Genomic DNA, 12,282 nt, shown 5'->3' with positions numbered 1-12,282 from the left:
AGTAATGAGTGGATAAAACAACCATGGGACATTTACACAATGGAATTCTACTCTGCTGTAAAAAAAGAAGAAAATTTTACCCTTTGCAACAGCATGGATGGACCTGGAGAACATCATGCTGAGTGAAATAAGCCAGCTGGAGAAAGACAAATACCATGTGATTTCACTCATATATAGATTCTAATGAACAAACTGAACTAGCAAGCAAAACAGAGACAGACTCATAGATAGAGAGCAGGATGACAACTGTGGGAGACAGGGTTACAGGGTGGAGGGATCAAGCAAAAAGGAAAAAGGACTCATGGACAAGGGCAACAGTGTGGTGATTGAGTGGGGTGGGAGAGGGTAAAAAACGAGATTTTTAAGAAAACTTTCCAGATATGTATCTTGAGGAAAATGGGGAAATTTTGATTAATTCTTAGGTTTCTGGCTTGGAAGACTACATTTAAAATAATGGAACCACAGCCAAAAATAGGTAATAGAGCAGGTTTGGGAGAAAGTGAGTTCAGTTTTGGTGTTTGAGTTTGAGATGCCTGTGGCACTGACCATCTAGGTAAAGACACTCATACAGGACTGTCTGTAAAAGTCTAGAGAAGGAAGGTGGTAGTGGAAGCAGCCCTGATTGAGACCACAATCATCAGTGGGAGTAGATGGAAGGAGAAAAGGCGCCTAGGATGGAACACCAACGAAGAAGGGGAAAGAAGAAGATGGCCCTATAATGTTCAGTGCACAACACATAAGAATGAATAAATTTCAGAGCCTAACATGTAACAATGAATGAGAATTTATGAATGAGAGAGGGGAAGATTAGTCGGATAGATTGGAGAATTAGAAGAAAATGTGTTACAAAATCAAGGCTAAATAGCTTGTCCCAGGTAGCCCAGATAATAAGGAGTGGAGCGGGATTTAAAACTCAGGCATTTTAGCTCCAAAGACACAGCTCTTAAGTGCTGTGTTGTATTGCCACTCACGACACAGAGGGTAGAGAAGTGACTCAAGCAAGGTCCCGGGGGAGAGAGAAAGAGAGGATATTTAAAGTATGATTTAAAGGATTATCTAAGAGGAAAGTAGGTAAGGATGGTAAAAAGTTTTAGATTGGGAGCAGGAAAATGAGGGACTACTTAGTCTCCTCAAAATCCTTTTCCTAGACCAACCATATTCAACTTCTTCATCTCATGGCACACATAAACCAATTACTAAAATTCTGTGGCACACCCCAGAAATATATTTTTTGTCGATCTGACAAAAAAAGATATAATTTTTGATTCACGCACACCGGATGGCTATTGTTGTGTTGGCCGCTCTCATTTCCTTATTTGACAATCTAAGGGAAGAGAGGTCAGTGCCCCGACTAAATAGTCAGGTGTTACATGTTTTAAAAATTCCTGTGGCACCCCGGTCAAAAATCCGGGGGTCATAACTCATGTCCTAGAGTTATGTCTTAAATATAAAAAGTTCCCTTCTCAGATTTCCTTTTTGTTTTCCACGTGGTTGTAAGGAGAAGGAAGACCTATCCATCTTTAAATGAATAAAATTTCATCGTATCCAAGCTTAGTCTGGGTAGTAACTCCCTTATCAGAAAGTTTCAAGTCAATGACACCCAAACCGGAGCTCAAAAATTCTCATTGCCAATGTTTTAACTTAAGGAACTGCAAGAACTGTAGAGAATAAGTTGGATTTCTACACACTAATATGGAAATATTCCCAAGTTACATCGTTAACGTGAAAAACAAAATATCTTGATACCATTTCTGTAAATAACAATACCACCTCTAGCATCGAAACCCATTTGGAAAAATATACTTCAATCTATTTAACAGTCGTCATCTCTGGGGGGTGTGGTTATGGACACTTTTCACTCTATCATTTCAAAATTTCATGCACATGAAGTAATCAGGGAGAAAAAAAGCTTTTTGACCATGCCAGAAGCAGATGTTCTCTCTTCTCTGCTCGACTGAGTTCCTTAACAGCGGGTCACATTCACTCGTGTCAAATAAATAGTAGAGCTCACTAAGATTCTACAACAAATTAATTAATAAGAGTCTCCTCGATCTCACATAGCTGTCGAGAGAACCACACTCGCCCACAAATGCACGCGTTTTGCAGTTAAAGTCTAATACAGACAGAAGCCGTAAAGGAGGCCATTTAAATCCACTCCCTTCCCTCCGCCAGCCTACATTACAACTTTAGAAATGCAGACTACGATTAAAAGTGTCCCGAGGGCATGAAAGTGCAGCTTTCTTCAGTCGTCTTTGCTAACAGGAATGCAGTCTGGCCGTAAGAGAACTCGGGGGCTGGGAAACAACTGGAGTCGGCCTAGGTCCGAGGTGTGGTTTAGGGGAGGCGAATCCCGCCAGCAACAAGCAGCGGTTAGGGCCGTTACTCACCATTTCTCGGGACGCCTAACTGGGGCTGTCGGAGAACCGAATTGAAGAGCATCTGGGCCGAGGAAAAGGCTCAACCGAGGGAAAATGTCGTAGATATGTCACCAGGTTCAGCAGAAGTCGTGGATTGCGTCCTTCTGAAGAGGACTAGTTATAGCCTCCAACTCCCGCCACTGTAAGCCCCGGCCACCAAACTCCCCGCCAAACTGACGTCATGCCCTCTGATTGGCTCCCACCGCGGCGTCCGGCGCCGCCGAGTCACTTCCCCCTCCAATCCCCGCCTCCTTTTCTCCCAGCCGCGGGAACCTAAGAGTTCAGGAGCTCATTGAGCGCCTGCGCGGGGGGCCGCAGACGCGCTAGCGAACGGCGGGTTGACCAGGACGCATGCGTACCATGGCTTGCTAGAGCGCGGAGGAAAAATCCGCGAGGTGGTGGAAGAAGATGGCGGTGTTGGGCCAGAGTTTGCAATCTTTATGAATAGGCTAGATGAGTAACTTAATCGGGTCATGGCGTCAAACTCAACTAAGTCTTTCCTGGCAGATGCCGGCTATGGCGAACAGGAGCTGGATGCTAACTCTGCCCTTATGGAATTAGACAAAGGTATTGGAAAGAGCGGGCTGAGCGGCTCTCGGGGGTAGTGGCGCCACCAGGCGGAGGTAGCTTCGGGAAGGCGGGGAAGACACATGCGCATAGCTTCTCTGGGCGGGCGTGTGTGCGTTTGGTGAGTCTGGGAAATTGCCGCGTTGCTGGATTGGCCTTGGGCTAGTCGAACAAGTTGCGCTGCGTGGTGATGGTCCCGTTTTAACCACTTGGGAGCATAGTACCCCGATAATCCTAGCAGTTTTTAAAAATGCTTAATTGAAATTGTGAGATTATTTTTTCATGACGTGCAGTTGAGACCAGGTTTTCACCAAGATAAATAATAATCTTGCACTGACTTTATAGCGATTTATTTGAGTTCTGTAACACTGCTAGTTGCGAGGTACGAGACAGGTTAAACACAGCCGAGATCAAACAAAAACCATGCCCTGCTCATTTTCTGCAGACAATTGCGTGAGTTCTGTTTCCTTACGGGGGCGATGAATGGACAGTTGGTGTAGTAGAAGGAGCTTTGGAGTTAGATTGAGTTAAATTCCAATTTCACTTATTTTATAATCCTAGACAAGTCACTTAACCGGTTTTTTGTCTGCAAAGTGGGTACAGTATTATTGAGCTGGCAAGATTGTTTTAAATATGAATATGAAAGACAAGGCCAGATGTTTGTCAATACAGAACTCAGGCTCCATAACTCAGGTATTAAAATGAAACATTTGTTTCCCTGTACTTCAAAAAATTGTATTGAAATGGGAAGACATTTTGTCACCTGCTATACACTTAATTCTTGATTAACCATTGCCGATGTACAATGTATTGAAAACTGGACTAAAGGTTAGAAGGATCTAATTTAAGTATACTTTGAGCCATTTCCCATCTCTGACTTGGACACTTTATTAACTTTTGGGGGACTTGTTTTGTTTGTTTCTTTTTTAACCTGTAAACATTTCTAGTGGGTTGGTCTAGATAAGAGTTTCTCAGACTTTTAAAAAAGTCTTTAACGCCTTTTAATCAAAAAAATCACAACACTCCAATTTGGTATTCCTTTGGTTGAGGCACAGAATCTTTAGTGCATCCTCATCAGTCAGGAAAATAATAGGAGCTTTGCTTTCTCTTACCAAAGCTACTGGCTTTTCTGCTCTGAAGTTAAAATGGTAACATTAAATGTGTTTTTTAAACACTACATAATCTTTTCCTCCCCATTCTGGTAATTCCTTGCTTATTGCCCTCTGAGAGTTGCAGGCCCAGATACATAATATTCTTTACCAATTCTAAAGACAAGTTCTACTAGCACTGGTCCAACGGGGCTCATCCCATAACTATAGTACAACAGTGGTTGTAAAACAGAGGTTGGGATGAGGCTCTGAAGAAATGAGAAATCGAGAATTGTTTAACTCTTTAAAAATTGCAATTGTGGTGAGAAACAAACAACACAATTTTCCCTCCTAAAAGTTGAAATAGAAATATTTCCGTTCTGTAAGAAATAAATGGATGGCTGTTGAGTGTTAACCGTAAACCAGTGTCAGTCTCAGATATTAAGTCAGTGATAGTGTTCAGTCCTCCCAGCAGTGCCCTGGGTGAGTATTTTACAGGTGCGTCTCAGGCTCAGAAAGATAATTTGAACAAGACAAGAGCAAAACTTACTCTTTTTCACCTCCCATGCTGTACCTTTTAAAGCTGTTAAGAAGTAGGTTATGGAAATAGCTGATTATTAGAATATGGATTAGTGTTTTAAATCTGAGTAATTTCATCCTTTACCTTTTAAAATATTTGTTTTGTGAGCCACAGGCCATAGTGTCAAAATGCTGTAAGTTCTTCTACTTATGAGAGGCCTCAGCACTCGAGTTTGTATCAGGTGACTGATTTCATGCCATAAATTATTGACTCAGTAGGGGACATATGACCCGCACTGAGCCAATCAAGTTCTTTCTCTTGAGAACCTGTATTGCCAGCCCAAACTCAGTCTGACAGTGCTGAGAAGTGGGACTGTAAGGTCCTGTAGAATTGAGGCAAAGGTCAGACTCCTAACAACTCAAAGTCACATAGAAACTGGCATTAGGAAGGACTGATTCTCAGAGCCTGGTGGTGATCCTTTGATGGGCCATGAACTGATCCAAAAAACTAAGGCCATTCCTCAGTTCTTACTGAAATCCATAGACTCATTTTATGTTTGACTAACAGCTGCTTGTTAACTTACACAGTGAGTTATTAAATATTCCTAAAGGTTGGTGTTTGTAAAGTAAAATTAATTTTTTTATGGTTCTAAATCAGTATTGTATGTGTATACTGCACAATATTGTATATACAGCCCATCACGTACGTTTATGGATAATTTCTGAAATTTGGCAGAAGGATGTTTTATTATTGATGCATAACCAGTTGACTATCATTTCAGTTGTTTCTATTCCTGCTTTTAAAATATAACCTTATCTATTGAGGATTTGCCATTAAGCTGTGGGTTGCTGTGTCACCTTATAATGTGTGGTGCATACTTATATTTGTATTCCTCCCCCCATTTTTAATTATTAAACTTGAAGATGTGTATGGATTACGGTTCCACTTTCAATCATCCTAACCCCTTAGCTAAAGCAAATGTTCATGACAGTCTCCTGAAATATGCTTGTATGGCAGTGTGTATCAGCAGTGTTCTTTGTATGGATATTAGTCGCTCTGGTCGCTCACACTCTTACTATGCTTGAGGAATGTGCCACAGCATGAGCCCTGTCTCACCAAAATGGGAGCAAAAACTCACTTTCCTAGTTTCCCTTGCAAGAGCACAGGATGCGACCTAGGGTCTGCCAGTCAGACAGACCTCCTCCAGGTTCTGTGATTTAGGAGTTTAGGAATACAAGAAGGCAGAGTTGAAGAGGGCACTCGGAGCTCCCTGTCCTCGCAGTGGGTGCACTGTTCCTAGTGTATCATAGAAGCAGCATTAGTTTCCAGCGTTCCTAGGTGACAGCAGAGCTAATTGTAACATCTGGTGTTGCCTAGCAACAACAGTTTCCTCATCTAATCAGTTTGGCAGTATGGTTTTCGGTGTTTTATAAGGTTGGCCTTGAAAATGTTGAGTAGTCTTCTACTCTACTCATTTTCTGCCTAATCAGGCAGAGTTAGCTTCTGTTGCTTGCAGCTAAGAACTCTGACTGATACATACCTGGAAATGTGTGCTGTTTTACATACTTGATTAAGGTATGTCACAAACCCCAAGTTTACCATGATTTATGTTATTCCTCTTCAGTTCCCTGGAATTTGTCATTCCTTGGAATTACACCACCCTCAAATCACTAATTCAAATATTCCATTCTTTAATCTTAAATTCTATCTTTCTGCTAGACATGCTCTTTAGCATAATCGTTAGGACCACAGGCTCCAGAGCCAGATTGCAGATTGCCATCCGTTGTTTCTTTGGCAAGTTGCTTAACTTCTCTTTGTCTTTGTCCTCATCTTTAAAGTGAGGATAATAGTGCCTACCTTCTGTGATTATAAAGTGAGGCTTAAATGCATTTAAAGTGCTTACTAGAGTGTCTGACACAGTATAAGGACTTAATATGCATCATCATCATCATCATCATCATCATTATGATTATGCTATTTTGACCATTGTTTATTTTCATTCAGACCTCTGTATACTCATCTCTGTAGTTTCCCTTACTAAGCAGTCCTTTTCTTTTTTAACTTCTTTATCCAGCTTAAGATTTCATGATTCCTCAATTCATTAAGTTCATTTACTTTCTTACCAGTACTTTAAATTCTCATCCAAGGTTCTATTCTAGTCATGTGTGCCCAAAGGCAGCCAAAAACTGCTAGAAAGAGCCGTACACAGGGGGTGTGGCTGTTATCAGAAGTGATATCAAACCCCTATTTGCCTTTAAATCAGACCTACAATGCTACATACAGTGTTTCTTAGATCAAAATTCTCCCACCTCCTTCATGGACATTTCAGATCTTTAAGTTTTTTGGAAAAGAAGCCAGGATTTCCTGGATTTTTTGTGAAACCTCATTTTTAATATTGACATTGAATTCAAAATCTTTAAAAACATGTGTCTATTAGCTAAAGTTATTCTGAGGACCAGATTCAGCAGCCTGCTCTTTCCCTAACCCCTAGTATCATCAGTGTAGGCAGGAGCAGTCAAACAAGACACAAGTGACAGGGGGCAGCTTGAGGACTAAGTGCCAACCTTCTCAACGCAGCTACACAGAACCGTGGGCCCTGCGTCAGAGCCTTGGTAGGTTTGGAGTCCCAGCATAGGTATTTTTGAAAAGGTTTCTGGTGCAGAACCAGAGCTGAAAAAAACACTATTCTGCAAAATCATTCTGCACATTGTAGGTGCTAAATAAGTTTAGAATAATGTGTTTTACTGCCGCCAAGTGAGTTTTGAATGAATATACAATATACAAACAACCTATTTTAGTTCTCCCTAGTCTACCTGCACTGAAGCTGCAGCTGAATTAAGCATTGTTTAACGCCAGGCACTGAAAAGGGAGAAGCTCTGTTTGGTGGGAGAATAAGAAGTAAGATGTAGAAACAGCTATCCCCTGCCTCCGCTTCAGTCTCTGGCTTTGTAGTGGCATTCTTGTGATCATTGGACTTGTGATCGGGGCATTCTTCCTCAGGTTGCTTGTAGCTAACAGTATAAATAAAGCAAATGACCCCTTAGACCAAGATTTGATTGTGCTGTGTACCTGCTTTCAGGTGCTTGGTTTATCATGGAGTTGAAATTGGCCTAGAGCAAGTAAGATGGGTACTATCCTGCTCCAGCCTAAGATTATTGCTAAATAACAGGCCTTAATGCGTTTCTGTCTTCTCTTGCACCCTGGTTTCTGTCCTTCAGAGCCAGCGTAACTTGTCATTTCCTTTCTCCTAAGGCTCTTACTTCAGAAATAAGCAAGAAATTGACTATTTAGCTTATTTACTTTGATGGTTGAATTAGAGGAATGTGGGCTTACTTTATCTTCAAGAAATAAGATTTGAAAATGCTAGAGAAATCAAAACATTTCCTGTCCGTATTGAAAATTACCTTTGGTACATTTTAAATTAGCCTGTTTGAACAAATCAATGCGGTCTGTAGTTGTTTTTTAAGGAAAGGTAACACAGATCATATTCTGTTGGGAGACTCCCTCTACATGGACTGCTTCCTTCTTTACCTCTTTTATTCCATTCAAGGTTAATTTATTACAAACAAAACTTTACTGTCTTTTGCATCTAACTCAACTACAGGCAGTGAGGAGAGGAGGAAACAAATCCCATTACTGCACGTTTTCCCACCCCGTTCCCCCAGCACATACACAAAAGCACACATCTGTTCCTTCTCTGGTCCTCTTAGCTCATCCTCAGACGGGCCCTTTCAATTCCCCCCTCCCCATGCCCTTCACTGCCCTAGCTGTGTGTCCCTGGATCCTCATTTTCACGTCAGGCCTTTAGAAAAGCCGGCAAGGCTGCACGAGCCACTGCCAGTCCCTTAGAATACCCCTGTCGACACTGTACGTTTGGTGGGAAGAAGACCCTTAGAGCTTCAATGGCAGTTCTTTCGTACCTACGGAGGTCGAGGAGGGGCAGGGAAGGGAAGGAGCAGGCAAAGAAGGCTTATGTTCTAAATATCTTAATTAGGAATATGAATTAATTTGGAATTAATTTTTATAGGAACTTTTATGATAAGCAGTTATTAGATTCTAGAGTATACGAAAGCTGAGAGTGCTATTTTTCTTCTATGAGGAAATACGTTCCAAGTCAAGTGCTAACGTGAATGCATTTACAGAATGTAATCCATTAGTGAATTATTGAAATTGCCTGTGCACATTTACTTTCCGGTTGTCTTTTCTATTGAAACATAGTGACAACTAGTAAAAAGCTTTCAGACGAAGATTTTGTTTGTCATTATTTAATGATGATATAATGATGATATATTTAATGATGAACGGTGATACTGTAAGGCGCTTGTTCTTATGTAGATAAGATCAGCACTTTGTGAATGGTAAAATACTTGTAAAGAAATATTTGAACCTGATGCTATTAATTCCACATCAAAATACTCATTCTTAATAATTTTTTTCCCTTGACTGGTGTGGCTCAGGGGGTTGCTCATTCTCCACAAAGCAAAAGGTTTCTGGTTTGATTCCTAGTCGGGGCACAGGCCAGGTCCTCAATTGGGAGTGCATGAGAAGCAACCAGTGATGTTTCTCTCACACATCAATGTTTCTCTCCCTCTCTTTCTTCCTCCCTTCTCTCTCTGAAAATAAATAAAATCTTAAAAAGATAATAATTTTTTAAAGGATTAAACATTAACTCTTGTTTTTTCTTTTAACTTATTGAATTGTTGGGGTGACAGTTTAATAAAATTATAGGTTTCAATTGTACAATTCTATATTATATAATTTGTATATATTTTAAATTTTATTTATTGGTTTTTAGAGAAAGAGGAAGGGGAAGAGAGAGAAAGAGAAACTCCCTCGTTTGTTGTTCCACTTACTTACGCATTTGTTGATTGATTATTGCATGTTCTCTGCCTGGGGTTGAACCTGCAAACTTGGTGTATTGGGACCACGTTGTTACCAACCGAGCTGTCCCATCAGGACCCACCTCATATTGCATTGTGTGTTCAGCACCCAAAGTTGAGTTTCCCTGTGTCACCATTTATCCTACTGTTACCCTTTTCTACCACCTCCCCCCCTTTCCCCTCCGGTGATCACCATACTGTTGTCTGTTTCCATGAGGGTTTGTTTTTTGGAGTTTTTGGGGTTTTTTTTGCTTAATTCCTTCACCTTTCCACCCAGCCTCCTAACCCCCATCCCCTCTGACAGCTGTCAGTGTGTTCTCCGTATCTATGAGTCTCCTTCTATTTTGTTAGTTCATTTTGTTCATTAGATTCCACATATAAGTGGCATCATAGGTTATTTGTCTTTCTCTGATTGGCTTATTTCACTTAGCTAATGCTTTCCAGATCCATTCATCCTGTTGCAAAGGTAAGATTTGGTCTTCTGTAGTTCCTTATAAATTTTTGGAATATATGTTTTAGTTCTGTGAAATACAGCATTGGTATCTTGAACGGAATTGCGTTGAATCTATAGATTGCTTCAGGTGGTATGGACATTTAATTCTTCCTATCCATGAATATGGTATATGCTTCTGTGTGTTTGTATCTTTTTTCAGTTTCTTTATTCATTCAGTGTATTATAATTTTTCCAAGTACAGGTTTTTTACATTCTTGGTTAAATTTATTTCTAGGTATTTTATTATTTTCTTTGTGCAGTTGTAAATGAGATTGTTTTTTTAGTTTACCTTTCTGATAGTTCATTATTGGTATACAAAAATGCAACTGATTTCTGGGTATTTATTTTGTATCCTGCTACTTTGCTGAATTTATCAGTTCTGGTAGTTTTTTGCTGGAATCTTTAGGGTTCTCTGTGTACAGTATTGTGTCTTCTGCAAATAATGACAGTTTTACTTTTTCCTTTCCAGTTTGGATGTCTTTTATTTCTTCTTGTCTGATTGCTGTGGCTAGGACTTCTAGTACTATGTTGAATTAGAGTAGTGAAAGTGGGCATCCCTGTCTTGTTCCTGGTCTTAAGGGAAACGCTTTTAGTTTTTCCCTGTTGAATATGATGTTGATGTGGACTTGTCATATATGGTCTTTATTATGTAGAGGTAGGTTCCCTCTGTTCCCACTTTGCTGAAGTTTTTATCCTAAGTGGGTGCTGGATTTTATCAAATGCTTTTTCTGCATTTATTGATATGGTCATGTGATTTTAACCTTCATTTTGTTTATGTGGTGTATCACATTTATTGATTTGCGGGTATTATACCAAACATTGCATCCCTGGAAATAAGTCACACTTGATCATTTAGCTACCCTATGTCTTTTCATTGGAGCCATTTAAGCCATTTACAGTTAAAGTGATTATTGATAGGTACATCTTAATGCCATTTTATTTTTATAACTATGTTTTTCTGGGGTTTTTTTCTTTTTCTTCTTCTTAAAGAATACCCTTTAATACTTCCTGTATACTGATTTGGTGGTAATGAACTCCTTTAGCTTGATCTTTTCTGAATAGCTCTTTATTTCCTCCTTAAATTTTAAATGATAGACATGTTGAGTAAAGTAGTCTAGGTTGTAGATCCTTGCTTTTCATCACTTTGAATATTTCGTGGCAATCCCTTCTGGCCCAAAATGTTTCTGTTGAAAAACCAGCTGACAGTCTTACGGGAGCTCCCTGGTAGGTAACTAACTGTCCAGAGCCACACGACTCAGTCTGTCTCAGATTCTGCTCAGCCCCCTTGAGGAGCCTCTGCTCAGCAAGGTGGGACCACTGGGATCCTAAAGGGAGCGTTTTGTGGGTCTCCTGTGAGAGGGAGGCACCAGTCAGGTTTATGGGAAAGTGGGGAGAATGGCCCTCACCCCAAAGCCACGCAACTCAGTCACTGTCACCCCCTGAGACTGCTTGGATCTCTACACCCCAGCCCAGGCAGCTGACTCCTCAGCAGGTTGCAAACTCCACAGGGTGGGGTGGCACAGAGTCCAGAGTGTGGGGCTGTTGTACACACTCAGGCTGATGCTGGAAGGAGGGGACTACTCCACCAGAGAAAGATGGTGTCTGCAGTGTGGGAGAGGTATTCAGCACCGGGATCCTGTCGGCTGTCCTCCCAGCTCTCTCCCTAGAGCCACAGACCCCAGTCTCCCTGTGAGTCTAGTTTGCTTCACTGTCTCTTGGAATCCAGGGTGAGTGGCTGTGAAGGAGATTTTGTGCATTGGCCCTTTAAGAGGCACCTGTGTCTCTAGCAGACTCCTGTCTCCTCCCTGGTGGACAGAATCCCCTCTGATTTTCGCAGCCAGATGTTATATAGGCACTACTTCCTGGCTCTTGTTCTCCAGGCTGGGGAGCCCTGTGTGGGGTCGAGACCCCATGTTTCTCAGGGGGAGCCTTCGTAGCTGAGATATCCCCCAGAATCTCAGCCACTGCCCGTGGGACCAGCAGCCTTTTTCACATCTCCTACCAGTCTTGATGTGGTTTCTGTAGGTCCTTGGTTATAAGACTTCTGTTCAGCTAGTCTTCAGTTGGTAATCCAGGTTGATTGTTCTATATTTTAGTTGTAATTCTGGTTTGGTCCTGGGAGGAGGTGAGTGTTCCTGACAGCTACTCTGCTGCCATCTTGGATCCCTCTTTTTGATTTTTAAAATTAGATCTATTGAGGTATAATTTGTAAGTAACCACATTGACCCAGTATGTGCAGTCATGAAACCACTACCACAGTCATGACATAGAATATTTCCTTCACTCCAAAAACCTGCCCTGTGCTCCTTTACAGTCA

The 12,282-nt window shown here is 41.1% G+C and overlaps 2 protein-coding genes across 4 annotated transcripts in view; one reads left to right on the top strand and one right to left on the bottom strand.

Moving 5' to 3' along the window:
- DTL (denticleless E3 ubiquitin protein ligase homolog) overlaps window positions 1-2,648 on the bottom strand; it is a 61,722-nt gene extending 59,074 nt beyond the window's left edge. For all 3 annotated transcript variants that reach the window (XM_053916207.2, XM_024551372.3, XM_045188457.3), the window contains exon 1: window positions 2,388-2,648. In XM_053916207.2, the coding sequence (XP_053772182.1) occupies window positions 2,388-2,439 (52 nt within the window). In that variant the 5' untranslated portion in view covers window positions 2,440-2,648. The remainder of the gene's footprint in view (window positions 1-2,387) is intronic.
- An 85-nt stretch (window positions 2,649-2,733) lies between these two features.
- INTS7 (integrator complex subunit 7) overlaps window positions 2,734-12,282 on the top strand; it is a 72,173-nt gene continuing 62,624 nt past the window's right edge. Inside the window, exon 1 of the mRNA XM_024552369.4 lies at window positions 2,734-2,984. Within this exon, the coding sequence (XP_024408137.2) occupies window positions 2,891-2,984 (94 nt within the window). The 5' untranslated portion in view covers window positions 2,734-2,890. The remainder of the gene's footprint in view (window positions 2,985-12,282) is intronic.

Source organism: Desmodus rotundus, chromosome 12 (assembly GCF_022682495.2).
Source record: "Desmodus rotundus isolate HL8 chromosome 12, HLdesRot8A.1, whole genome shotgun sequence".
In the NCBI taxonomy this organism is placed as follows: Eukaryota; Metazoa; Chordata; class Mammalia; order Chiroptera; family Phyllostomidae; genus Desmodus; species Desmodus rotundus.
This window is presented reverse-complemented; position numbering and strand designations above follow the sequence as displayed.